The following is a 25,652-nucleotide window of genomic DNA, read 5'->3' on the forward strand; positions in this document are numbered from 1 at the left end:
TTGAAAATATCATGCTAAGTAAAAGAAACCAGACAAAAAATGTCACATATTGCATGGTTCAATTAATATGAAATACCCAGAATAGACAAGTATTCTAAGGTAAGTAAACAGAAAGTAGATTAGTGATTTCTAGGGGTTGGAGGAATGGAGGATGAGAGTGAGTGCTTAAAGAACATGATGGTTCCTTTTGGAGTGTTTAAAATGCTCTTGAGGGGCGCCTGGGTGGCGCAGTCGGTTAAGCGTCCGACTTCAGCCAGGTCACGATCTCGCGGTCCGTGAGTTCGAGCCCCGCGTCGGGCTCTGGGCTGATGGCTCAGAGCCTGGAGCCTGTTTCCGATTCTGTGTCTCCCTCTCTCTCTGCCCCTCCCCCGTTCATGCTCTGTCTCTCTCTGTCCCAAAAATAAATAAACGTTGAAAAAAAAAATAAAATAAAATGCTCTTGAATTGGATAATGGTGATGACTGTGCAACAATCTGAACCACTGAATCATATTCATTCAAATGTTGAATTTTATAGTATGCAAAGTATATCTCATTGACAAAAAGATGTCAATGAAGGTGGATAGAATTTCTTTAGACTAAGAAGAAGGAAGAAAATTGCAGGTAGGAAGAACAGCACTTTATGTTACAGATGTGGAAAGATAAGTCTGGATAGGTTGTCTGGGAACAGACTAAGGGAGTTTAGGCTTTGTTTTTTGTAGAAGTGTCCATGTGGAGCAACAGAAAGTTTCTGAGGAAGGAATAAACATTGCCCAATCTAAATTTTGCAAAAATAATTCTGACAACAGTGTGGTGAGGTTTTTGAAGGTGAAGGAGTGGTATATTTTGTCTATTCATTTACAAATATCCATTAAGTGCCTCCTATATGCCAAGTACTTTGCTGGACCCTCATGGATTTTATATCTCATGACATAGAATAGATACTCAATAAATGATGATTTAGTTGATGCTTTGGTGTGAATGGATGGACATAGAGAAGTCATTTAAAAGGCGATTGGAAAAAAAAAAACTGACACTCTCCTTATTTCCATTCCCCAGAAATTGTTCAAGAAAAAATATGATGAAACTAATGAAGGTATTGGAAAAGAAAAGAGGAGCTTAATAAGAGAGCTGATTCAGTAGTTGAATTCACAGCACTTGGTGATATTGATGATTATTTGAAATGGAAGGGGAGGAGGAAGTTAAAGACGTTGCCGAAGCTTCAAACTAGGTCTTTGACAACATTTATGATCCAAGAGATAAATTAAGGAAAAGCCAGCAGAGGGGTCTTAGAAGGATCAGTCAGATAGGTCTTAGGAGAACCAGAAGAGAATGGTGGTGCTGATAGAATTTGAAAGACCTTTGAGGAGGAAGGAATGTCAACTGTTACACTGATGTTGAAGAGGATGAGTGTGAATGAAAAGGTCTAAAATTTTCATAATTTGGAGGTTAGTGATGACTCAATAGGTGGGTCAGAGAGTTAGATTAGCTGAGGTTAAAAGCACAGATGGAGGGTTTGCTATGGAGAGAAAGGCATATTTTACTCTGATCCAAGAAGGAATTGGTAGGGAAATGTCAAGACAGAGAGGGTAGTTGAGAGAATTCACATCTGAGACGGATCTGGGTATTCTCTCGTGTTATGAGAGCCGAACTGGAGGCTTAAAATAGAGTAAAAGTGTTCTCAACAGCTGCTATCAGGAATGGGACAAAAATTCACAAGTTGGTAAACAGTATGGGGATAGGCAGTGGGTGTCACAGAACATGAAAGTAAACTGATAACTGAGGCCAAAGCATCTCTGCAGTAAAAATGTAATTAATATTTATTTATTTTTGACAGAGAGAGAGACAGACAGACAGAGCATGAGTGGGGGAGGGGCAGAGAGAAGGGGAGACAGAATCTGAAGCAGGCTCCAGGCTCTGAGCTGTCAGCACAGAGCCTGACGCGGGGCTCAAGCTCACAGACTGTGAGATCATGACCTGAGCCAAAGTCGCATGCTCAACTGACTAAGCCACCCAGGTGCCCATCTCTGCATTTTTTAAAATCAAAGCTTAGCTGTCTGAATGTGAAGAAAGGCATGGCATCCAGAACTATATCATAAGTGAGGAATGGCATAGAGTGTAAGGCAGAGGAATGAGGATTTAGAGCTATGTAGGTCAGAGATAAAATGCAACCAGAATCATGGAACCAGGTTGAGGTGCAGAAAGAAGGTGAAGGCTCACAGAGCAGAGAAGGGTGCAAGACTGAGAGTAACTTCTCTGAGTCTCATTTTCCTTTCTCATCACTAAAGGACAATGGTAAATAGTGCCTAACAACTTTGTTGCCTGTAAGCATAAACTTTGATAAGGAATGGACAGGTTGTTTGTAAGCAAGGTCCTTCCCAGATGGGCTAGGAACTAACTCACAGAAAAGTGAGAATTTTCAACTATCACTTTATGAAGTATACTTTCTTGGACTTTCTGGTCATGTTCTGCCCTCTCTGCCTGACCATTTGTCAACTCTCAGAGAACTGGGCCATGTAATTCTCTAAGAGTCAGACTGCCCTTGTTCCCCCAACAACTAACAGACCAAAACATACACACACATACTCATTACAACTCAACTTTGGGAAATAAATTCTTTCAAGAAAGCAAAGGAGTCTCAAACCAACATTAATCTCCTAATCCAAATAGTGAGTGAGAGCCAGCTTGCTCATTTTCCTTACACAGAGCTATCTTCTGAGGATAATAATTTTTAGGTGGCTCAGAGGATAAGTCCCTAAAAGTTAGTTAGTTCCCAACATGTTTTGGGCAATGGCAGCCTTGTTGGAATAAACATCCTCCCTTCCAAGGAGATGTCTTGGAAGGCAACAAGATGCATTTAGACATACAACTGCTGGGATGGCTGTTTAAACCCCAACCTGCTACCTTTATGTACATAATTTGTTGTGCTCCCAGGATAATTCTGTAAGAATCAGGCAGACCTTGATTTACCAGAGTCAATCAGAGACATCAACCGGAACTTTCATTTGACTTTAGAAGAAGATGGAAGGGGGGAGGGGGTGGTGGTATAAAAAAAAAACAGTATGTAGATATCTGGGCTTTATTTCATGAAGCAAAACCAAACACAAACAACAAAATAACAACAAAAATCCTCACTAAACAAAACAAAGAAAAAGCAAAATGAAATATCACCTTACACCTGTTATAATGGCTAAAATAAAAAAGACAAGAAATAACAAGTGTTGGTGAAGATGTGGAGAAAAAGGTACCCTCATACACTACTGGTGAGAATGTTAACTGGCACAGCCACTGTTAAAAACAGCATGGAGGCTTTTCAAAAATAAATAAATAAATAAATAAATAAATAAATAAAAGTAGAAATACTATATGATCCATTAATTCTGCTATTGGGAATCTACCCAAAGAATATGACAACACTAATTTGAAAAGATATATGCACCTCTATGCTTATTGCAGCATTATTTACACTAGCCAAGATATGGAAGCAACATAAGTGTCCATGGATAGACAAATGGATATGGAAAAAGTGGTGTATATATGTACAATGGAATATTAAATAGCCATAAAAGAGGATGCAATCAAGCCATTTGAGACAACATGGATGGACATAGAGGATATTATGGTAAGTGAAATAAGTTAGACTGAGAAAGACAAATACCATATGATTTCACTCATATGGTATCTAAAAAATGAATTTAAAAAAAACAGAATTATATGTATAGACACAGAGAACAAACTGATGGTTGCCAGAGGGTAGGAGTGTGGGAAGATGGGAAAAATGTGTGAAGAGGAATGGAAGATAGAGGCTTCTAGTTAGGAAATAAAAGAGGATAAAATCACAGTAAAAGGAATATAGTTAATGATATTGTAATAGTGATGTAATAGTAATTGCACTTGTAGTGAACATAGCATAATGTATAAACATGTCAATTCACTATGTTGTGCACCTGAAACTAATGTAACACTGTGTGTCAACTATACAAAAAAAAAAAAAAAAGAAAGAAAATAACAACAACAAAAATAGATTCCAAAGGGTGTCTGGGAGCTAATAAAGATTCAAACATAAGAGACAATTAGATGTAATGGAAAGAGTATGCCATCTTCATGCAAGTTCCAACTTGAACTTTCTAGCTGTGAGCTCCTGGGCAAATATATTTCCCTTTCTGATTTTCAATTTCTTCCGTAAAATTAGGCTGATGATAGCTATCTCATGAGATAGATGTGGGAATCAATTATAAAATGTCTGCTGAGTTCTTGTGAATTGTGTCTGCAAAATATGAATTACCTAGTGAATGTCACTTTCCCCATTACCCTCTTTGTCTTCTTAACCCACAACATGACAGGCATTGTCTCCAGCCTTGTGATTATCAGTTCAGAATTTTTCTTTCTCTGTGATTGCACAACCCAGGACACCACCCCCCTCCACACACACAAACTGTCTTCTATGGAATAAAGACATCTCCATTACAAGGACTGTGATTGCAAGGATCTCCAAAAGAAAGGATTGCTCACCTTTGACCACAAACTTCACAATGTCACTGCGCTGCTCAGATCCTACCCGGCCCTTGGCAGTACAGAAATAGGAGCCGGAGTCAGCCACCACAGCATGCTTGAAGAGTAAGGTACTCGACCCTGCTACTTTGATGGGTTCTTGATTGACAGTCTGTTCCTTATACCAAACGTAACTGATGGGAGGAGAACCCCAAGCCTGGCATTGAAGACTAATCCTCATTCCCTGGGGTACTGTGAAGCCATAGCCACTGCCGGTCGTCACTGTGGGCTTGGAAACAGAGACTGCAAAAGGGAAGACAAGAGGGGAGGCTCTGAGAAGTTACAAGGATATGTGAATACAAGGCTGAGTCATGCTTCCGGTGTATAGGAACAAGTATATATCTGCAAAGGGAACTAAAAGGGGCTCTTGACTTGGAAGAGAAGAAAAAAATCTTTCTTTGGACGATTAGGTACTGTTTTGTGTTATCTAGGGTTGGGGATTATCTGGCATTAAAAATCAACTGATTTTTTTTTTAATGTATAGAGATTTTTTTTTTAGGCATCAATAGATTGAGTTTTTGGATTATCGGCAATTTTGGATTACCAGGGCAGGCTTTCATAAATTGTCAAGTCAGCAATATTTATCTTGGCTGACCCCAGCATCCCTTTCCCCAGAGCTTTTCTGTCAACCTCTAGTTACTCTCCAATATTATGATTAGATAGATATACTCATTTTCATGAGTTTTAAGACCCATAACCCAAGGAGGGAAACCAGGGTGTGGATGCTGGAACTTCTGGGAAACTTCAAGGGGTAAATATTTGAAGATGAGGAGCCATTTTCAACACTTCTTAAATTATACTATAAGAGTGGTGACCCTGAGGATCTTATGCCTGTCCACTTCTCTTGATTAGCACATATAACTGAAAAGAGTCTGTATACAAGTAGACAAAATTCCCTGGGTTTATCAAGGTTTGCTAGGATTATAGTCCTTTATTTGGCCTTCATCTATTAGTGCTTTCCTACCCCCCACAGTGACTCACCTTTCTGGACGCGGAGCTCAATGATCTTATCTTTCACCACTTGGTTACCATTAGGGGTCTGCCAAGTGACTTCACATGTGTAGTGGCTCCGGTCATCCATCTCCAGGGTATTCAGTTGGAGGGACACATCTCCCGGAACCTTGTGGCTCACTTGTAGGCGGCCTCGATACTTTGCTTGCTGGATATGGTCTCCAGAGGAATCATGTAGAAATATGGTGACTGGGTCCAAGTCACGTTGTACCAGCCACTTTACCAAGACTTGAGTGTAACCTTGCAGAGGACCATAGGTGCATGGAATATTTACATCCCCTTTCCAAGGCCCTGTCACACTCTCAGGTGCTTCCAGGATGGGATGGCCTGAAGAGAAGAAACAGAGGAAGAAAGCAAACATAGATAGCCCACCCATCTGGAAGCTAGAAGTGGCAGATCTCAAGAGGCTTCTGAGAAACACCTCTCAAATTTCCTTCCATAATACTGTCATATTGATGTGTCATTTTGTTCTCTGCCAGCCTTCTCATCAATCAGAACCTGTTCTCAGAAGGAAAGCTCTTAACACGTTAGCTTTTTTCAGTTTCAAGTCCTTTTCATGTCACTACCTTGCTGTGAGATGACTCTGGGTAAGTCACTTTTCACCATGAGGACCCATTTTCTTATCTATAATGTAGAGAGTTTGAATGGAATGATCTCTAAGGATTCTTCAAACTGTGAAATTCTGTAAGTCTATTAAAAAAAGCTTCTTTCAACATTTTCCAAAAGAAGTGTAGGAGCAAATGCTAAATAGCTGTGTTTGGGATATTTTATTATGTAATTATGTACCTGGAGAAATATGGGGGCTTCAGGACTAAGAAAGAAAGGGCCATATTCCCTGCTTACTCCCCATTGCTCCACAGAAGGGCTCAGTTTTTGGGTCCCCGTCCCTAAGCTCTTCTCTAGAAGGGAGGAAGGTTGCTGAAAAGGGCAACTCTGAAGGTGGAAACATGTGTGAAATGTATTCCTGTTTAATAAAATCATTAGTTATTGTTAACTTTGAAACTTGCAGTTAAAAGCCTGACTTTTTTCCTTATTTCTTTTTCTTTATTTTTGCTTTCTCTTAGGTTTCACCAAAGGTACATTGGAAAATCCCATCCCGAGGGGTAATGGAGAGAAAAACGTCTGGAGAGGAAAAGGATATGAATAAAATCCTAGAGCTGGCTATGGTAAGGATGGTAGTAGGAACAAAAGGAGATTGATCCTTGGAATGCTGGGGAAGGAAACATGGGGAAGGCAAGTTGGGGGTGTTGGAGAGCCATCACCTCCCTTTAGAAATTTCCATTCATAAAGTTGTATTTTGAGGACTTTGTGTTTTACTTAAATCTGACCAAGAGTGAGGGATTGTATTTAGACAATTTCTTTATGTCTGTACTAGAAGAATGAGCTTGAAACTGTTGAGATGTAACTGAATAAAAGCCTTTTATGTAGCTCAGATTCCCAGGCTTCAGTCAAAGAGATGGAAGACAGGATGGGGGCATCCTCCCAGAATTTATTGCCAAGTACCAGGGCTTCTATCAGTGGGGAGACTAAAGTCAAGTCTCTAGTCTCTGCCCTCAGCAGAGATTCTTAGAGCATAACTAGCATATTTTGGACAAGATAAAAGCCTTGAGTAGAAAAGAATAAACAAACATGAGTCCATGTTGTTAAATCCACCACATATTCTCTGGAGGGTTTCAGATTGTTCAGGAAGCAGAATTCAGACCCATGAATGGGAGCATAATAGGGGTGGATTTTGGTTTGCCCTAAAAATGAGCTTTATAATTATCCATATCTGTTTATTGATGGACTAAGTTGTCAGGGGGAAATTCTGAGCTTTGTTTATGTCTTGGACAGTATTACTCTTTAAGGTACCTTCCAATCCTAGATGGTTCAATACTAATTGTAATGGAAATGGAAGTTAAATAATTACATTTTCTAGCTGGTGGTGAACTATCACCAGACGGTGGTGAGTTTCACTGTGCTATTGCTAGTGTAGGCCTCCATATGCATGCAAATACTGCTTATCATCATCATGAACACACACGTGTCACTTGCAAACACACATATGGGGCCTTAAGGCCCATGAAAACCATCTGAGCCTCTCAGTTTAATGTGCTCTTTCCCAATAATCTTTCAGCTCTCCCAAATCTGTCTCCCCTCCTCTGAAAAGCATTCTCACACTTTTCTCCTGGACAACAAAGCAGCATTCTGCTGTGAGGACATTTGGAACAGCTGAACATGCCTTTGTCTATATGTATGTATGTATGTCTTCCTTCTCGGGGGACTTTAGGGAACTGCAAGGCCTGGCTTACATTACCCTTTCTGGGAACTTCCTGGGTTATCTCACAGAGCCCACTGTGGTCTGTCAAGAATATGAATAGCCAATCTCAATTTCTCAATCTTAAAAGTCACTTCTAAAAGTAGATTGGGCTTGGGGCACCTGGATGGCTCAGTCAGTTAAGCGTCTGACTCTTGATCTCAGCTCAGGGTTTGATCTCAAGGTTGTGAGTTCAAGTCGTGTTTTGGGCTCCATGCTGGGCATGAAGCCTACTTGAAAAAAAAAGAAGACAAAGGAGGAAAAGAATAGAAAAGAAAAAGAAGAAAAAAAGAATTGGTTGGGCTTTACTTCCACATTCCAGAATAAGGGCATGGGACAGAGTTAGAAACAATAGTTCTAAGAATTACATATTTTTCCCCTTTTACTTTTTTCTTCCCCTCTCCTTTCTTCTTTCCTACCTTCAACCTGTCCTTCCATCTGGTTTCTATTCTTCTTCCTTCTTTTTCTTGTTTTCCCCTCTTCCTCCTGCTTCATTAGTAGCACAACGACAGAGTGTATGGTAGGCATAGAGCATCACACACACACAAAAGACATTGTACATTATGTACTCTGATCTCCAAAGTGAAGGTAACCTCAATAGAATTGACTTTCACCTGCCAGCTTTCCTTGTGATTCTCAGAGAGCCTAGAGAAACAGTTAATAGAAGCACCTAATGAGATCAGGAGAATAATAAATAACAGCATGATGTAGTAAGAAGAACAACACCAATCGAAGTCCAAGGTCTATCATAACATGTGACCTGTGTCACCATGTCTCTGTGTGACCTGGAGTAAATTTCTAAACCTGTCTGAGATTCAGGTCATTATCAATAAAATGGAGATAACAATAAACCTTCCATTCAAGGCTATTTGAAGATCAAATGAGCTTTTAGGTGTGAAAGCACCTAGCATGATGGATGGCATTCAGTAGGTGGTAGATAATTGCCAGTCCTGTCTCATGCCTCAAGAGAAACTTTTCATATTTGTTTTGATTCTTCTTATCTTACAGAAGTCCTCTATATGTCTTCTCCAGAGGAAAGATTAATTAGATTATATCATTTTCAGTTTTAATGATGACCTGAAGGAGGAGTTAGCACATGAGAAGGTAAGCGGCTACCCTCACCAACCTGGGGGAGCCTACCAAGTTATGAGCAGGAAATAGGCCATCCATGGATTGTAAGGAGCCAGAAAGGATAAAGTAGCCTGTATAAATAGCAACAGGACTTGTTTGGAAGCCAATGTGAAATGTTGATCAAATTAAGCAATATAGATGACTTTCCTGGAAGACTAGGTAGGGAAAATCTATTTCAGGAAACTCTCACCTCTTGGGGAAATGCTCTGCCTTTTATGGATCCGTGAAAACCACCAAATGGCAAAGCACTTGCTTTGACAGGGATTGAGGTACCAGGCAGTATAGAATTTGAGACTTCTAGAATGGCATAGCTGCAAGGGCTTTTGGTTGCATTTCCTCATGGTACATGTAGGCAAGCCAAGAGAAAGAAAGATGCTTATCTAAAAGTTACACAGAAAGCAGGGGCTGAACTGGGCCCACGGGCTTAGAAGAAAGGCTTTTGGATGCTACACTGCCTTCTTACCTTATTAAACCACTAGCCACAACTGAAATTAGTAACCCCTTACTTGACATGGTTTAAAGTTGTTTGATTTGACTTGCTGAAAAAAAATTCCATCTGCTGGCTATTTTCTGAAAAGCGTTTCCCAGGCCTTCAGAGTCTTACTCTCTTTTCTCAGGGAAAAACTGAATTTTCTCTAAATATTATCCCTCTACAGGAGAAAGACCTGGGCTAGGCATTGACTCAAGGGGCTTTGTTGAAAAGAGTTTAATTTGAGAAACAGGGGACAGTACTTGTTCTAGGAACTGGACTTAGAAAAGCAAAATGCAGGGCCCGTGTAATAGTCCTAAATAAAGGAAAAACTTAGTTTTCTGGGCAAGAGTTCCTTTATAGGGCCAATTTTAGGTCCTTTTTTAAATCTTCCTCCTCTCACCATCACACAGAGAGTAGGATCTTCCCATAACCCCACACCCCCATGTGTGGCCTCTCTCCCTCTCTTGGGTTGCCTCCTGGCTTAGATAATAGCTGTTAATAAAATGTTTATAATGTTTATAAAGTGAAAATATTTATTATTATTATTATTATTATTATCATTATCATTATTATTTCAACATGTGTCTTTGACCCAGCAGCTGATTCTGGCCCCTAGAGGCCCTATGAGGCCAGCCAAGCTGATCTAATCACTGTACAGTAGGCTGGAAACACTGAGGTCCAGGAAGAGGGAAGGTGTTACTGGCCATTCAGTATGTCCTGAGCTCTAGATCTATAGTGTTAAACACTCCATACAAAAGGAAGTTCTGCTTCCATGTCTAGAGGACCTCACAGGCAGAAGAAGGAACAATATACATGAGAGTACTCACGTGAACACACACAATTTAACTTTAACATGTACAGAATGTTACTCTGAGCCCCAGTCCTGCTTCTGTAAGTCTCCGCTGAAAACAACAGATTTGGAGAAGGTAGAAAGGTGTACTCTAAAACCTGGCAGATGATGAAATATTGCTGTTTTTAAAAAGCACTATTATTTAGGAAAATTAATTCTGCCACTAATGCTCTGTGGCCTGGAGCACATTATTTTCCTCTCAGGTAACTTGATTTAGTATCTCTTTTAGCTTTGAGGCTCTAGAATTTGATGGGTCACAAAGGCCCAGGATAGATTAGCATAATTTGAGTCTGTTATGAAAAACTGAGTTCTTTCTGACAACAAAGGGACACCAACCTAACATCCATCCATCCTCTCCCTCTAAAGATATGGAATAAGCAGAGGTGCAGCAAGAACCGATTTGCCCTATCTTGGATCTCACTTAGCTATTACTCATGCTTAGTTACCTAAAAGTCTATCTCGATTCTCAGGGATATAAATGAGAATGGGGGAATACCCAAGGAAATAATGCTTCTATGGGACAGCCAGACTTCTTTTAGGATATATATCCAGCATTAATTTCCCCCAAGTAGCCTGGACAAACTGGGCCATATTCACAGGGAAAGGAGCTACCGCAAGAGGTGGTAAGAAACCACCAAGTCCTATGAATAGCAATTGAAGAAGCTAGGGCTTGTTTATTTTGGAGAAGAGATAAATCAAAGGGACATGGTGTCTGTCCTCAGAACTCTAAAGGGCTGTCACAACATCAAGGGAGTAGCTATGTTCTTTGTGTATCCAAGAAATAGAGCTGGGGCTTTAGGATGGAAGTCACAAGGAAGTGGATTTAGTTCAACACAAGGAAGAACTTCTAACATTTGGAACTACTCTTACACAGACTAGATAGTCTGGGGAAGTGGTGAACTCTCAATGTCTGGAATTATGTAAACAGATATTTTGAGCACTTGTTCATAACTATGAAAAATGGGTCTAGATTACTTTTAAGGTCCTATATAACTCTTGGACAACATTCCTTCCTTGAAGCTTCTGTATCTTAAGAGGGATAAAGACCTAGAAATAGAGGAGTTAAGGTATAATGGCAGAATTTCAGGTGAAAGAAGATGGAGGAAGGATTTGGGTGGCATTGGGCACCTTCTTAATGTCCCTGAGATATGACAAGTACTAGAAAATCATGTGGAAATTTTCGAGAGGATCCTTTTTAATTTCTACCCAAACTTACCTTCTAGCTTCTTCAGTAGTCTTCAGCTGCCCCAAACTGAGAGAGTCTGTAGCACTGTTTGAGAATACTCACCTATTCAGCAGGAATAGGCTTTCCTCAGTAACCATTCAATCCCCACACCCCAGACTTTTGCCTGTGACAGCAGTAGCGGCCAGATAGCAATTTCCTTCCTTACCATAGGTGACCATTGTTAGGTGGCCCAGGAGCAGGAGGTCCAGTAAGAGCCTCATCACAGCTTTAGACAGTTTTTTCCTTTGTTCCAGCCTCCTGCTGTCAAAGGCTTGAACTTATGATGGCTGTCAGCTTCTGTGCCTGCTTACTTCCCTTCCTTCTCTATATCTCTCACTTGGACTCCCAGTCTCATCTCACATTCTCCTTCCTTCCCTATTTCAGCACAAGTCATGTGAGTACGCCCTCCCTCCCCTGCCTGGGATTGGGGGTTCAGGGTGAGTGAAGCAATTCCTCCCCTTGGTAGGGTATTGATTTGACTTTCCCTGGAGCCAATAAGGCTTTCTGGTCATTGATCTCCCAGGATGTATTTATTTTGTGTTTCTTCCACAAGACTCTGAGGCTGGGGATGACCTTTGGGTATGAGTTTTCTCCCTCTACTATAGAGATATTTTCCTTTCTGGTAGGCCCAGGGAGGAGAGATCAACATTACTGGCCTATGCAATATTTAGCAGTCATACCTTTAACTCCTGCCTGATATGCCTGTGCAGACGAACAGAGTGTTGGCAGTGGGTGCCTGTGGGCTTCAGAGTACAAGAGATTAAGTGTATGAAAGAGATTTCTGTAAATCAAAACGTAAGTAATTGGCAAGCCCATGGATAAAGTCGTTATGGAGATATATATCCCTATGTCTCACCTTTGGGAAGCTTTTTGAATCACTTCCTCCAATAGCTCCACTTCTTTGGTGGTAAATATTCCCATTAGTGCTCATTAGGGTTTGTTTGCTTGTTTGTTTAGTTATTTATTTATTTAAGGGAAAGTTGAGTTTAACATCCGGTGTACTTGTCCATTGACCTGTAGTGGTATGCTCTATTAGGCTGAACTTTTCAATAATTTTCAATTGCTACATGTCTATGACTAGCAAGAGAGAAAGGAATTAAGCTTCCAAGCTTAACTGCTTCTCTTCATAGACCCCAGAGCAACTGTAAGTTCACCAGCAGTCTACCCTTAGGTTTGGCATTGCTCATAGTCTACCAAGCTTTGAAAATATAAACACCTTCAAAAGGAGAAACACATCCAATAAATTCATACCAAAATATAAGTAAAGTCTAACCTCGGCCTTTGCTTTTATGGTTTTTGTTTTTGTTTTTGATTGGAAGGATAAGAGAGGCCTTGATCAGAGAAGGGGTGAACTTCGTAGAAATGGTGAGTAAGACCCCAAGGACAAACATTATCTCCTACACATGATTGCCAAGGGGTAGTTATATACAGGTGATTTGGGACTTGACAAAGGCTAAGAGGAGACTCCATCATTTCTTGAGTCTAATATTATTATTTCATGGAATTCTGTCAGGCACCTCTGCCTCCCAGATTCAATCCCTCTTGTATGGTTGCCCTTTGATTTTTGGTTCAGTCCACCTCATTTGAACTTCCAGTCATTGATTTCCATTGGGTCCTCACACAACGAACCCTGAATTTTGGAGATCCCTCCTTTTGTATTTTAGAACTAATACCCTACCACCACTACCAACACACACACACACACACACACACACACACACACACACACCTCTCCTTTACAGTCTTTCCTGATGAAGAGCCTACCAAAAATCCATGTCCCATTGAACTGGTGTTAATTTGTCTGGCCTGGTGACTGTTTTTATTTTATGTTTATTTATTTATTTTAGAGAGAGAGACAGAGACAGAGAGAGAGAACTGGGGAGGGGCAGAGAGATAGAGGGAGAGAGAGAATCCCAAGCGGGCTGTCAGCACAGAGCCTGATATGAGGCTCAATCCCATGACCATGGGATCATGACCTGAACTGAAATCAAGGTTTGGATACTTAACCAACTGAGCCACCCAGGGTCCCTGGTAAGTGTATTTTTGAACTGCCTCTTGCCTCTTCTCAGGAGTTTATAGATGTGAAGATAAAGAAATTTCCTGGGAAACATGCACAGCCTTTCTCTGGGGAAGAATTCCTGTCCTACAGTTGAGATCAGTAACCCTGAGAAGAACACTGAAGGGGAAGTCAAGAAGCCTAGTGAAGGGCCTAGTTCTGCATCTACTTCGTTCTGAGCATTTGAGCAAGTTAAATCTGAACTTCAGCTTCCCCAATTGTAACATGAGCGCTATTAGACTTGATGTTTATGTAGTTTCTGATTTTTAAAAATCAAACTACACCATACATACAATAACGACTATAACAATGATAGCTAATATTTCTTGATCATTTACTCTTCCATGCACTGTACTAAGCACTTTTTTTAGATTATATCATTTGGTACTTTCATGGTGGGTATTGTACTTACTCTTATGTCTCTTCTGTTGCTCTTTTCTTTTTTCCCCCTCAAGCACAGAGACATATTTAATAAAAAAATATTGTTTTCTTTCCTTTTTTTCCAATTTTTATTTTAATTCCATTTAGTTAATATATGGTGTTATATTAGTTTCAGGTGGATAATAGTGTGATTCAACACTTCCATAAGACATCTGGTGCTCATCACAGCAAGTGCACTCCTTAATCCTCATCACCTATTTAACGCTGCCTCACCAAACTCCCCTTTAGTAACCATCAGTTTCTCCTCTATAATTGAGTCTGCTTCTAGATTTCTTTCTCTTTCCCTTTGCTTGTTTTTCTTTTTGTTTCTTTAATTCCACATATGAGCAAAATCATATTGTATTTGTCTTTATCTGACTTATTTCACTTAGCATTATACTCTCTAGCTCTATCCATGTCCCTGCATGTGACAAGGGACATTTCATTCTTCCTTATGGATGAATAATATTCCATTGTGGATATATATATATATATATATATATATATATATATATCACATCTTCTTTATCCATTCCTCAATCAATGAATACTTAGGTTGCTTCCATATCTTGACTATTGTAAATAATGCTGTTATAAATATAGGGGTGCATATGTCCTTTCAAATTGATGTTTTTATATTGTTTGGGTAAATACCCAGTAGGGCAATTGCTGGATCCTAGGGTAGTTCTATTTTTAACATTTTTATATTATAAAAATATTATATAATTTTATTTATATATATGATATATATAAATAAAAATATATACTATTTATATATATTATATATATTACAATTATATTACTTTTTAAGTTTTAATTTTAATTCCATTTAGTCAACATACAGCACTATATTAGTTTCAGTTGTACAATGTAGTAATTCAACAGCTCCAAACATCACCCTGTGCTCATCAAGACAAGTGCACTCCTTAATCCCCATCACCTATTTTTTTAACCCATCCTCTCTCTGGGAACCATCAGTTTTTCTCGATAGTTAAGAGTCTGTTTCATAGTGTGCCTATCTCTCTCTCTCTTTTTTTCTCCTTTGCTCATTTGTTTTGTTCCTTAAATTCCATATATGAGTGAAATCATATGGTATTTGTGTTTCTCTGCCTGACTTATTTCACTTAGCATAATACTCTCTAGCTCCATCCACGTTGCTTCAAATGGCAAGATTTCATTATTTTTAATGGCTTAATAGTATTCCATGGTATATAAATACCACATCTTCTTTAGTCATTCATCTGGGATGGACACATGGGCTGCTTCCATATCTTGGTTATTGTAAATAATGCTCTAGAAAAATAAGGGTGCATGTGTCCCTTTGAATTAATATTTTGGTAATTCTTTGGGTAAATACCTACCAGTGCAATTGCTGGATCATAGGATAGTTGTATTTTTACTTTTTGAGGAACCTCCCTCCATACTGTTTCCCAGAGGGGCTGCACCAGTTTGCATTCCACCAACATTGCAAGAGGGTTCCACTTCTTCTACATCCTCACCAACACCTATTGTTTCCTGTGTTGTTGATTTTACCATTCTCACAGATGTAAGGTGATAGTCCATTTTAGTTTTGAAATGCATTTTCTTAATGATCAGTGATGTTGAGCATCTTTTCATGTGTATGTTGCCCATCTTGATGTCTTCTTTGGAAAAATATCTGTTCATGTCTTCTGCAATTTTTAAATTGGATTTTTTCAGTGTTGAGATTTTTGTGGGGGTGTTAAGTTTTATAAGTTCTTTAAATATTTGGGATACCAACCCTTTATCAGATATGCCATTTGCAAATATCTTCCCCCATTCCATAGGTTGCCTTTTAGTTTTGTTAAATGCTTCTTTCACTATGGAGAAGGTTTTCACTTTGATGAAATCTCAATAGTTTATTTTTGCTTTTGTTTTCCTAGCCTCAGTAGACATATACAAAAAAGTTGCTACAGGGGCGCCTGGGTGGCGCAGTCGGTTAAGCGTCCGACTTCAGCCAGGTCACGATCTCGCGGTCTGTGAGTTCGAGCCCCGCGTCAGGCTCTGGGCTGATGGCTCAGAGCCTGGAGCCTGTTTCCGATTCTGTGTCTCCCTCTCTCTCTGCCCCTCCCCCGTTCATGCTCTGTCTCTCTCTGTCCCAAAAATAAATAAACGTTGAAAAAAAAATTAAAAAAAAAAAAGTTGCTACAGCTGATGTCAAAGAGGTTACTGCCTGTGTTATCCTCTAGCATTTTTAAGGTTTCCTGTTTCACATCTTTTGAAATACAATGAAATGGTCTTTTATCCATTTTGAATTTATTTTTGTGTATAGTGTAAAAAAGGTGGTCCAGTTTCATTTTTCTGCATGTGGCTATCCAGGTTCCCCAACGTCATTTGTTGAATAGATTGTCTTTTTCCCATTGAATATTATTTCCTGCTTTCTGAAGTTTAACTGTCCATATAATTGTGGGTTCATTCCTGGGATTTTCATTCTGTTCCACTGATGTATGTGTCTATTTTTTGTGTCAGTACCATACTGTGCTGATCACTAAAGCTTTGCAATATAACTTGAAGTCTGGAATTTTGATGCCTGCAGATTTGTTTTTCTCTTTTCAAGATTGCTTTGTCTATTTAAGGTATTTGATGTGAGTGGGTGGTTCCATACAAATTTTAGGAGTTTTCTATCAGTGTGAAAAATGCTGGTGTTATTTAATAGGGATTGCATTAAATGTGTAGATTGCTTTGGATAGTGTGTAGATATTTTGACAGTATTTGTCCCTCATGAGCGTGGAATGTCTTTCCATTTCTTTGTTTGATCCTCAGTTTCTTTCATTAGCACTTTATACTTTTCATAGTAGAGATCTTTCACTTTTTTGGTCAGGTTTATTCACACATATCTTGTTATTTTTGGTGTGGTTGTAAATGGGATTTATTTTTTAATTTCAATTTCTGCTGCTTCAGTATCGGTGTACAGAAATGCAACAGATTTATGTACTTTGATTTTGTGTCCTGAAACTTTATTGAGTGCATGTATTAATTCTAGAAGTTTTTGGGTGGAGCCTTTCAGGTTTTCTATGTAGAATACCATGTCATATGCAAATAGTGGAAATTTTATTTCTCCCTTACTGATTTGGATGTCTTTTATTTCTTTTTGTTGTCTGATTACTATCTCTAGGACTTCAAGTACTTTGTTTTTTTGTTTTTTTTTTAATATATGAAATTTATTGTCAAATTGGTTTCCATACAACACCCAGTGCTCATCCCAAAAGGTGCCCTCATCAAAACCCATCACCCACCCTCACCTCCCTCCCACCCCCCATCAACCTTCAGTTTGTTCTCAGTTTTTAAGAGTCTCTTATGCCTTGGCTCTCTCCCACTCTAACCTCTTTTTTTTTTCTTCCTTCCCCTCCCCCATGGGTTTCTGTTAAGTTTCTCAGGATCCACATAAGAGTGAAACCATATGGTATCTGTCTTTCTCTGTATGGCTTATTTCACTTAGCATCACTCTCCAGTTCCATCCACGTTGCTACAAAAGGCCATATTTCATTTTTTCTCATTGCCACGTAGTATTCCATTGTGTATATAAACCACAATTTCTTTATCCATTCATCAGTTGATGGACATTTAGGCTCTTTCCATAATTTGGCTATTGTTGAGAGTGCTGCTATAAACATTGGGGTACAAGTGCCCCTATGCATCAGTACGCCTGTATCCCTTGGGTAAATTCCTAGCAGTGCTATTGCTGGGTCATAGGGTAGGTCTATTTTTAATTTTCTGAGGAACCTCCACACTGCTTTCCAGAGTTGCTGCACCAATTTGCATTCCCACCAACAGTGCAAGAGGGTTCCCGTTTCTCCACATCCTCTCCAGCATCTATGGTCTTCTGATTTGTTCATTTTGGCCACTCTGACTGGCGTGAGGGATACCTGAGTGTGGTTTTGATTTGTATTTCCCTGATAAGGAGCGACGTTGAACATCTTTTCATGTGCCTGTTGGCCATCCGGATGTCTTCTTTAGAGAAGTGTCTATTCATGTTTTCTGCCCATTTCTTCACTGGGTTATTTGTTTTTCAGGTGTGGAGTTTGGTGAGCCCTTACAGATTTTGGATACTAGCCCTTTGTCCGATATGTCATTTGCGAATATCTTTTCCCATTCCGTTGGTTGCCTTTTACTTTTGTTAGTTGTTCCCTTTGCTGCGCAGAAGCTTTTTATCTTCATAAGGTCCCAGCAATTCACTTTTGCTTTTAATTCCCTTGCCTTTGGGGATGTGTCGAGTAAGAAATTGCTACGGCTGAGGTCAGAGAGGTCTTTTCCTGCTTTTTCCTCTAGGGTTTTGATGGTTTCCTGTCTCACATTTAGGTCCTTTGTCCATTTTGAGTTTATTTTTGTGAATGGTGTGAGAAAGTGGTCTAGTTTCAACCTTCTGCGTGTTGCTGTCCAGTTCTCCCAGCACGATTTGTTAAAGAGGCTGTCTTTTTTCCATTAGATGTTCTTTCCTGCTTTCTCAAAGATGAGTTGGCCATACGTTTGTGGGTCTACTTCTGGGGTTTCTATTCTATTTCATTGGTCTGTGTGTCTGTTTTTGTGCCAATACCATGCTGTCTTGATGATGACAGCTTTGTAGTAGAGGCTAAAGTCTGGGATTGTGATGCCTCCTGCTTTGGTCTTCTTCTTCAAAATTAATTTGGCTATTCGGGGCTTTTTGTGGTTCCAAATGAATTTTAGGATTGCTTGTTCTAGTTTCGAGAAGAATGCTGGTGTAATTTTGATTGGGATTACATTGAATGTGTAGATAGCTTTGGGTAGTATTGACATTTTGACAATATTTATTCTTCCAATCCATGAGCAGGGAATGTCTTTCCATTTCTTTATATCTTCTTCAATTACCTTCATAAGCTTTCTATAGTTTTCAGCATACAGATCCTTTACATCTTTGGTTAGATTTATTCCTAGGTGTTTTACGCTTCTTGGTGCAATTGTGAATGGGATCAGTTTATTTGATTTCTGTTGCTTCATTGTTAGTGTATAAGAATGCAACTGATTTCTGTACATTGATTTTGTATCCTGCCACTTTGCTGAATTCATGTATCAGTTCTAGCAGACTTTTGGTGGAGTCTATCGGATTTTCCATGTATAATATCATGTCATCTGCAAAAAGCGAAAGCTTGACTTCATCTTTGCCAATTTTGATGCCTTTGATTTCCTTTTGTTGTCTGATTGCTGATGCTAGAACTTCCAGCACTATGTTAAACAACAGCGGTGAGAGTGGGCATCCCTGTCGTGTTCCTGATCTCAGGGAAAAAGCTCTCAGTTTTTCCCCGTTGAGGATGATGTTAGCTGTGGGCTTTTCATAAATGGCTTTTATGATCTTTAAGTATGTTCCTTCCATCCGACTTTCTCAAGGGTTTTTATTAAGAAAGGGTGCTGGAGTTTGTCAAAGGCCTTTTCTGCATCGATTGACAGGATCATATGGTTCTTCTCTTTTTTTTTGTTAGTGTGATGTATCACGTTGATTGATTTGCAAAGGTTGAACCAGCCCTGCATCCCAGGAATGAATCCCACTTGATCATGGTGAATAATTCTTTTTATATGCCGTTGAATTGGATTTGCTAGTATCTTATTGAGAATTTTTGCATCCATATTCATCAGGGATATTGGCCTGTAGTTCTCTTTTTTTTTTTTTACTGGGTCTCTGTCTGGTTTAGGAATCAAAGGAATACTGGCTTCATAGAATGAGTCTGGAAGTTTTCCTTCCCTTTCTATTTCTTGGAATAGCTTGAGAAGGATAGGTATTATCTCTGCTTTAAACGTCTGGTAGAACTCCTCTGGGAAGCCATCTGGTCCTGGACTCTTATTTGTTGGGAGATTTTTGATAACCAATTCAATTTCTTCACTGGTTATGGGTCTGTTCAAGCTTTCTATTTCCTCCTGATTGAGTTTTGGAAGAGTGTGGGTGTTCAGGAATTTGTCCATCTCTTCCAGGTTGTCCAATTTGTTGGCATATAATTTTTCATAGTATTCCCTGATAATTTTCTGTATCTCTGAGGGATTGGTTGTAATAATCCCATTTTCATCCATGATTTTATCTATTTGGGTCATCTCCCTTTTCTTTTTAAGAAGCCTGGCTAGAGGTTTGTCAATTTTGTTTATTTTTTCAAAAAACCAACTCTTTGTTTTGTTGATCTGCTCTACAGTTTTTTTAGATTCTATATTGTTTATTTCTGCTCTGATCTTTATTGTTTCTCTTCTGCTGGGTTTAGGCTGCCTTTGCTGTTCTGCTTCTCTTTCCTTTAGGTGTGCTGTTTGATTTTGTATTTGGGATTTTTCTTGTTTCTTGAGATAGGCCTGGATTGCAATGTATTTTCCTCTCAGGACTGCCTTCGCTGCGTCCCAAAGCGTTTGGATTGTTGTATTTTCATTTTCGTTTGTTTCCATATATTTTTTAATTTCTTCTCTAATTGCCTGGTCGACCCACTCATTCGTTAGTAGGGTGTTCTTTAACCTCCATGCTTTTGGAGGTTTTCCAGACTTTTTCCTGTGGTTGATTTCAAGCTTCTTAGCATTGTGGTCTGAAAGTATGCATGGTATAATTTCAATTCTTGTGAACTTATGAAGGGCTGTTTTGTGACCCAGTGTTTGATCGATCTTGGAGAAGGTTCCATGTGCACTCGAGAAGAAAGTATATTCTGTTGCTTTGGGATGCAGAGTTCTAAATATATCTGTCAAGTCCATCTGATCCAGTGTATCATTCAGGGCCCTTGTTTCTTTATTGATCCTGTGTCTAGATTATCTATCCAATGTTGGAAGTGGAGTATTAAAGTCCCCTGCAATTACCACATTCTTATCAATAAGGTTGCCTATGTTTATGAGTAATTGTTTTATATATTTGGGGGCTCCCGTATTCGGTGCATAGACATTTATAATTGTTAGCTCTTCCTGATGGATAGACCCTGTAATTATTATATAATGCCCTTCTTCATCTCTTGTTACAGCCTTTAATATAAAGTCTAGTTTGTCTGATATAAGTATGCCTACTCCAGCTTTCTTTTGGCTTCCAGTAGCATGATAAATAGTTCTCCATCCCCTCACTCTCAATCTAAAGGTGTCCTCAGGTCTAAAATGAGTCTCTTGTAGACAGCAAATAGATGGGTCTTGTTTTTTTATCCATTCTGATACCCTATGTCTTTTGGTTGGCGCATTTAATCCATTTACATTCAGTGTTATTATAGAAAGATATGGGTTTAGAGTCATTGTGATGTCTGTATGTTTTATGCTTGTAGTGATGTCTCTGGTACTTTGTCTCACAGGGTCCCCCTTAGGATCTCTTGTAGGGCTGGTTTAGTGGTGACAAATTCCTTCAGTTTTTGTTTGTTCGGGAAGACCTTTATCTCTCCTTCTATTCTAAATGACAGACTTGCTGGATAAAGGGTTCTCAGCTGCATATTTTTTCTGTTTAGCACACTGAAGATCTCGTGCCAATTCTTTCTGGCCTGCCAAGTTTCAAAAGAGAGATCAGTCACAAGTCTTATAGGTCTCCCTTTATATGTGAGGGCACGTTTATCCCTTGCTGCTTTCAGAATTTTCTCTTTATCCTTGTATTTTGCCAGTTTGACTATGATATGTCGTGCAGAAGATCGATTCAAGTTACGTCTGAAGGGAGTTCTCTGTGCCTCTTGGATTTCAATGCCTTTTTCCTTCCCTAGTTCAGGGAAGTTCTCAGCTATAATTTCTTCAAGTACCCCTTCAGCACCTTTCCCTCTCTCTTCCTCCTCTGGGATACCAATTATGCGTATATTATTTCTTTTTAGTGTATCACTTAGTTCTCTAATTTTCCCCTCATACTCCTGGATTTTTTATCTCTCTTTTTCTCAGCTTCCTCTTTTTCCATAAGTTTATCTTCTAGTTCACCTATTCTCTCCTCTGCCTCTTCAATCCGAGCCGTTGTCGTTTCCATTTTGTTTTGCATTTCGCTTAAAGCGCTTTTTAGCTCCTCTTGACTGTTCCTTAGTCCCTTGATCTCTGTAGCAAGAGAATATCTGCTGTCCTCTATACTGTTTTCAAGCCCAGCGATTAATTTTATGACTATTATTCTAAATTCACTTTCTGTTATATTATTTAAATCCTTTTTGATCAGCTCATTAGCTGTTGTTATTTCCTGGAGATTCTTCTGAGGGGAATTCTTCCGCTGGGTCATTTTGGATAGTCCCTGGAGTGGTGAGGACCTGCAGGGCACTTCCCCTGTGCTGTGGTGTATAACTGGAGTTGGTGGGTGGGGCCGCAGTCCGACCTGATGTCTGCCCCCAGCCGACCGCTGGGGCCACAGTCAGACTGGTGTGTGCCTTCTCTTCCCCTCTCCTAGGGGCGGGATTCACTGTGGGGTGGCATGGCCTGTCTGGGCTACTTGCACACTGCCAGGCTTGTGATGCTGGGGATCTGGCATATTAGCTGGGGTGGGTAGACAAGGTGCATGGGGGCAGGAGGGGCAGACTTAGCTCTCTTCTCCTTAGGTGATCCACTTCAGGAGGGGCCCTGTGGCAGCGGGAGGGAGTCAGATCCGCTGCCGGAGGTTTGGCTCTACAGAAGCACAGAGTTGGGTGTTTGCGAGGAGGGAGCAAGTTCCCTGGCAGGAACTGGTTCCCCTTGGGATTTTGGCTGGGGGATGGGCGGGGGAGATGGCACTGGCAAGCGCCTTTGTTCCCCACCAAACTGAGCTCTGTCATCTGGGGACTCAGCAGCTCTCCCTCTCTTTGTCCTCCAGCCTTCCTGCTTTCTGAGCAGAGCTGTTAACTTATGACCTCCCAGATGCTAAGTCGTGCTTGCTGTCAGAACACAGTCAATCAGGCCCCTCCGCTTTTGCCAGCCAGACTCCAGGGCTCTGCATGGCCGGCGAGCCGCCCCTCCGCCCCGGCTCCCTCCAGCCAGTCCGTGGAGCACCCACCGCCTCGCCGTCCTTCCTACTCTCTTCCCTGGGCCTCTCGTCTGCGCTTGGCTCCATAGACTTAGTTCTGCTAATCCTCTGGCGGTTTTCTGGGTTATTTAGGCAGGTGTAGGTGGAATCTAAGTGATCAGCAGGACGCGCGGTGAGCCCAGCGTCCTCCTACGCCACCATCTTCCCTCTCTCCTCGCCAAAATAATTCCTAAAAGAAAATACTCCAGAGTAATTAACAGGCATTATCTACCCAAGGAATGGAACAAATAGAAAGTTCAGGTTCTAAGGAGCTGCCTTGTTTGTGCCAGTGGCCCCACGCTAGCTCTTTATTAATTGCACCACCTGGGATGCTGATAGTGAACTGAGCTTTGGAACATTTCAGGCCTGGCATGGAATGCAGTTTTTACACAAGTGTCTTGTGGTTCAGAAATCTGATTTCACAGCTTATCTTCCGTTAGATGAAAGTGTTTACGGTGTGTCTGGAGCTGGAGTAAGTTCCTGCGGGTGCCCAAGAGCAGGGGCCTCCTCTCTCTTCTCATTAATTTGCTGATGCCTGCACTGACGCAGCGGTGAGATACCAGGGAGAGAGAGCTACTTTGTTAAATAACAGTGGTAAGAGTGGATATCCCTGTTTTATCCATAGCTGCAGAGAAAAAAAAAAAACTCTCAGTTTTTCCTCATTGAGGATGATTTTTACTGCATGTTTTTCATATATGGCCTTTATTATGTTGTGGTATGTTCACTCTGAACCTACCTTGTTTAGTGTTTTTACCATGAATTAATGTTGTACTTTAGCAAATATTTTCTGCATCTACTGAAATGATCATATATTTTATCCTTTCTCTTATTGTTGTGATTTGCACATATTGAACAACAATTGCAACTCAGGAATAAATCCCACTTGATTGTGGTGAATTATTTTTTTAACGTATTGGTGGATTTGGTTTGCTAGTATTTTATTGAGAATTTTTGCATCTGTGTTCATAAGGGATATTGGCCTGTAGTTCTCTTTTTAGTGGAGTCTTTATCTGGTTCTGGTATCAGAGTAATGCCGGCTTCAAATAATGAAGTTGTAAGTTTTCCTTCCTTTCTAGTTTTGGGATAGTTTGAGAAGGTAAGGTATAAACTCTTTAAATGTTTCTTAGAAATCTCCTGTGAAGGCATGTGGCGTGGACCTCTGGTTTTTGGATTTTTTGGGATTACTGACTCATTGTCTTTTCTGGTTATTGGTCTGTTCAGGTTGTTTATTTCCTCCTGTTTCGTTTTTGGGAGTTTACGTTTCTAGGACTTTATTCATTTCTTTTAGGTTGTCTAATTTGTTGGCACACAGTATTTCTTTTTCTTCTTTTTTTTATAATATATGAGATTTATTGTCAAAATGGTTTCCATACAACACCCTGTGTTCCTCCCAAAAGAAACACTCTTCAATACACTCAACCACCCTTCCCTCCCTCCCACCCCCCCCATCAACCTTCAGTTTGTTCTCAGTTTTTAAGAGTCTCTTATGCTTTGGCTCACTCCCACTCTAACCTCTTTTTTCTTTCCCTTCCTCTCCCCCATGGGTTCCTGTTAAGTTTCTCAGGATCCACATAAGAGTGAAAACATATGGTATCTGTCTTTATCTGTATGGCTTATTTCACTTAGCATCACACTCTCCAGTTCCATCCATGTTGCTACAAAAGGCCATATTTCATTCTTTCTCATTGCCACGTAGTACTCCATTGTGTATATAAACCACAATTTCTTTATCCATTCATCAGTTTCTGGACATTTAGGCTCTTTCCATAGTTTGGCTATTGTTGAGAGTGCTGCTATAAACATTGGGGTACAAGTGCCCCTATGCATCAGTACTCCTGTATCCCTTGGGGAAATTCCTAGCAGTGCTACTGCTGGGTCATAGGGTAGATCGATTTTTAATTTTTTGAAGAACCTCCACACTGTTTTCCAGAGTGGCTGCACCAGTTTGCATTCCCACCAGTTCAAGAGGGTTCCCGTTTCTCCACATCCTCTCCAGCATCTATAGTCTCCTGATTTGTTCATTTTAGTCACTCTGACTGGCATGAGATGATATCTGAGTGTGGTTTGGATTTGTATTTCCCTGGTGAGGAGTGACGTTGAGCATCTTTTCATGTGCCTGTTGGCCATCTGGATGTCTTCTTTAGAGAAGTGTCTATTCATATTTTCTGCCCATTTCTTCACTGGATGATTTGTTTTTTGGGTGTGGAGTTTGGTGAGCTCTTTATAGATTTTGGATACTAGCCCTTTGTCCGATATGTCATTTGCAAATATCTTTTCCCATTCCGTTGGTTGCCTTTTAGTTTTGTTGGTTGTTTCCTTTGCTGTGCAGAAGCTTTTTATCTTCATGAGGTCCCAATAGTTCATTTTTGCTTTTAATTGCCTTGCTTTTGGGGATGTGTCAAGTAAGAAATTGCTGCGGCTGAGGTCAGAGAGGTCTTTTCCTGCTTTTTCCTCTAGGGTTTTGATGGTTTCCTGTCTCACATACAGGTCCTTTATCCATTTTGAGTTTATTTTTGTGAATGGTGTGAGAAAGTGGTCTAGTTTCAACCTTCTGCATGTTGCTGTCCAGTTCTCCCAGCACCATTTGTTAAAGAGACTGTCTTTTTTCCATTGGATGTTCCTTCCTGCTTTGTCAAAGATGAGTTGGCCATACATTTGTGGGTCTACTTCTGGGGTTTCTATTCTATTCCATTGGTGTGTGTGTCTGTTTTTGTGCCAATACCATGCTGTCTTTATGATTACAGCTTTGTAGTAGAG

The 25,652-nt window shown here is 40.1% G+C and overlaps 1 protein-coding gene and 1 long non-coding RNA gene across 2 annotated transcripts in view; one reads left to right on the forward strand and one right to left on the reverse strand.

Annotated features, from left to right (window-relative positions):
• Positions 1-11,871, reverse strand: part of VSIG4 (V-set and immunoglobulin domain containing 4) — a 39,087-nt gene extending 27,216 nt beyond the window's left edge. The window contains exons 1-3 of the mRNA XM_030304613.1: positions 11,681-11,871; positions 5,511-5,867; positions 4,491-4,772 (exon numbers count right to left, since the gene is read on the reverse strand). Coding sequence (XP_030160473.1) covers positions 4,491-4,772; positions 5,511-5,867; positions 11,681-11,735 — 694 coding nt within the window. The 5' untranslated portion in view covers positions 11,736-11,871. The remainder of the gene's footprint in view (positions 1-4,490; positions 4,773-5,510; positions 5,868-11,680) is intronic.
• On the forward strand, positions 4,768-21,592 carry LOC116737911. Its single transcript, XR_004343257.1, has 3 exons — positions 4,768-4,939; positions 6,605-6,706; positions 21,556-21,592. It is a non-coding gene; the product is annotated as an uncharacterized LOC116737911 (long non-coding RNA).
• Positions 21,593-25,652: the final 4,060 nt, after the last annotated feature.

This window comes from Lynx canadensis, chromosome X (assembly GCF_007474595.2).
Source record: "Lynx canadensis isolate LIC74 chromosome X, mLynCan4.pri.v2, whole genome shotgun sequence".
In the NCBI taxonomy this organism is placed as follows: Eukaryota; Metazoa; Chordata; class Mammalia; order Carnivora; family Felidae; genus Lynx; species Lynx canadensis.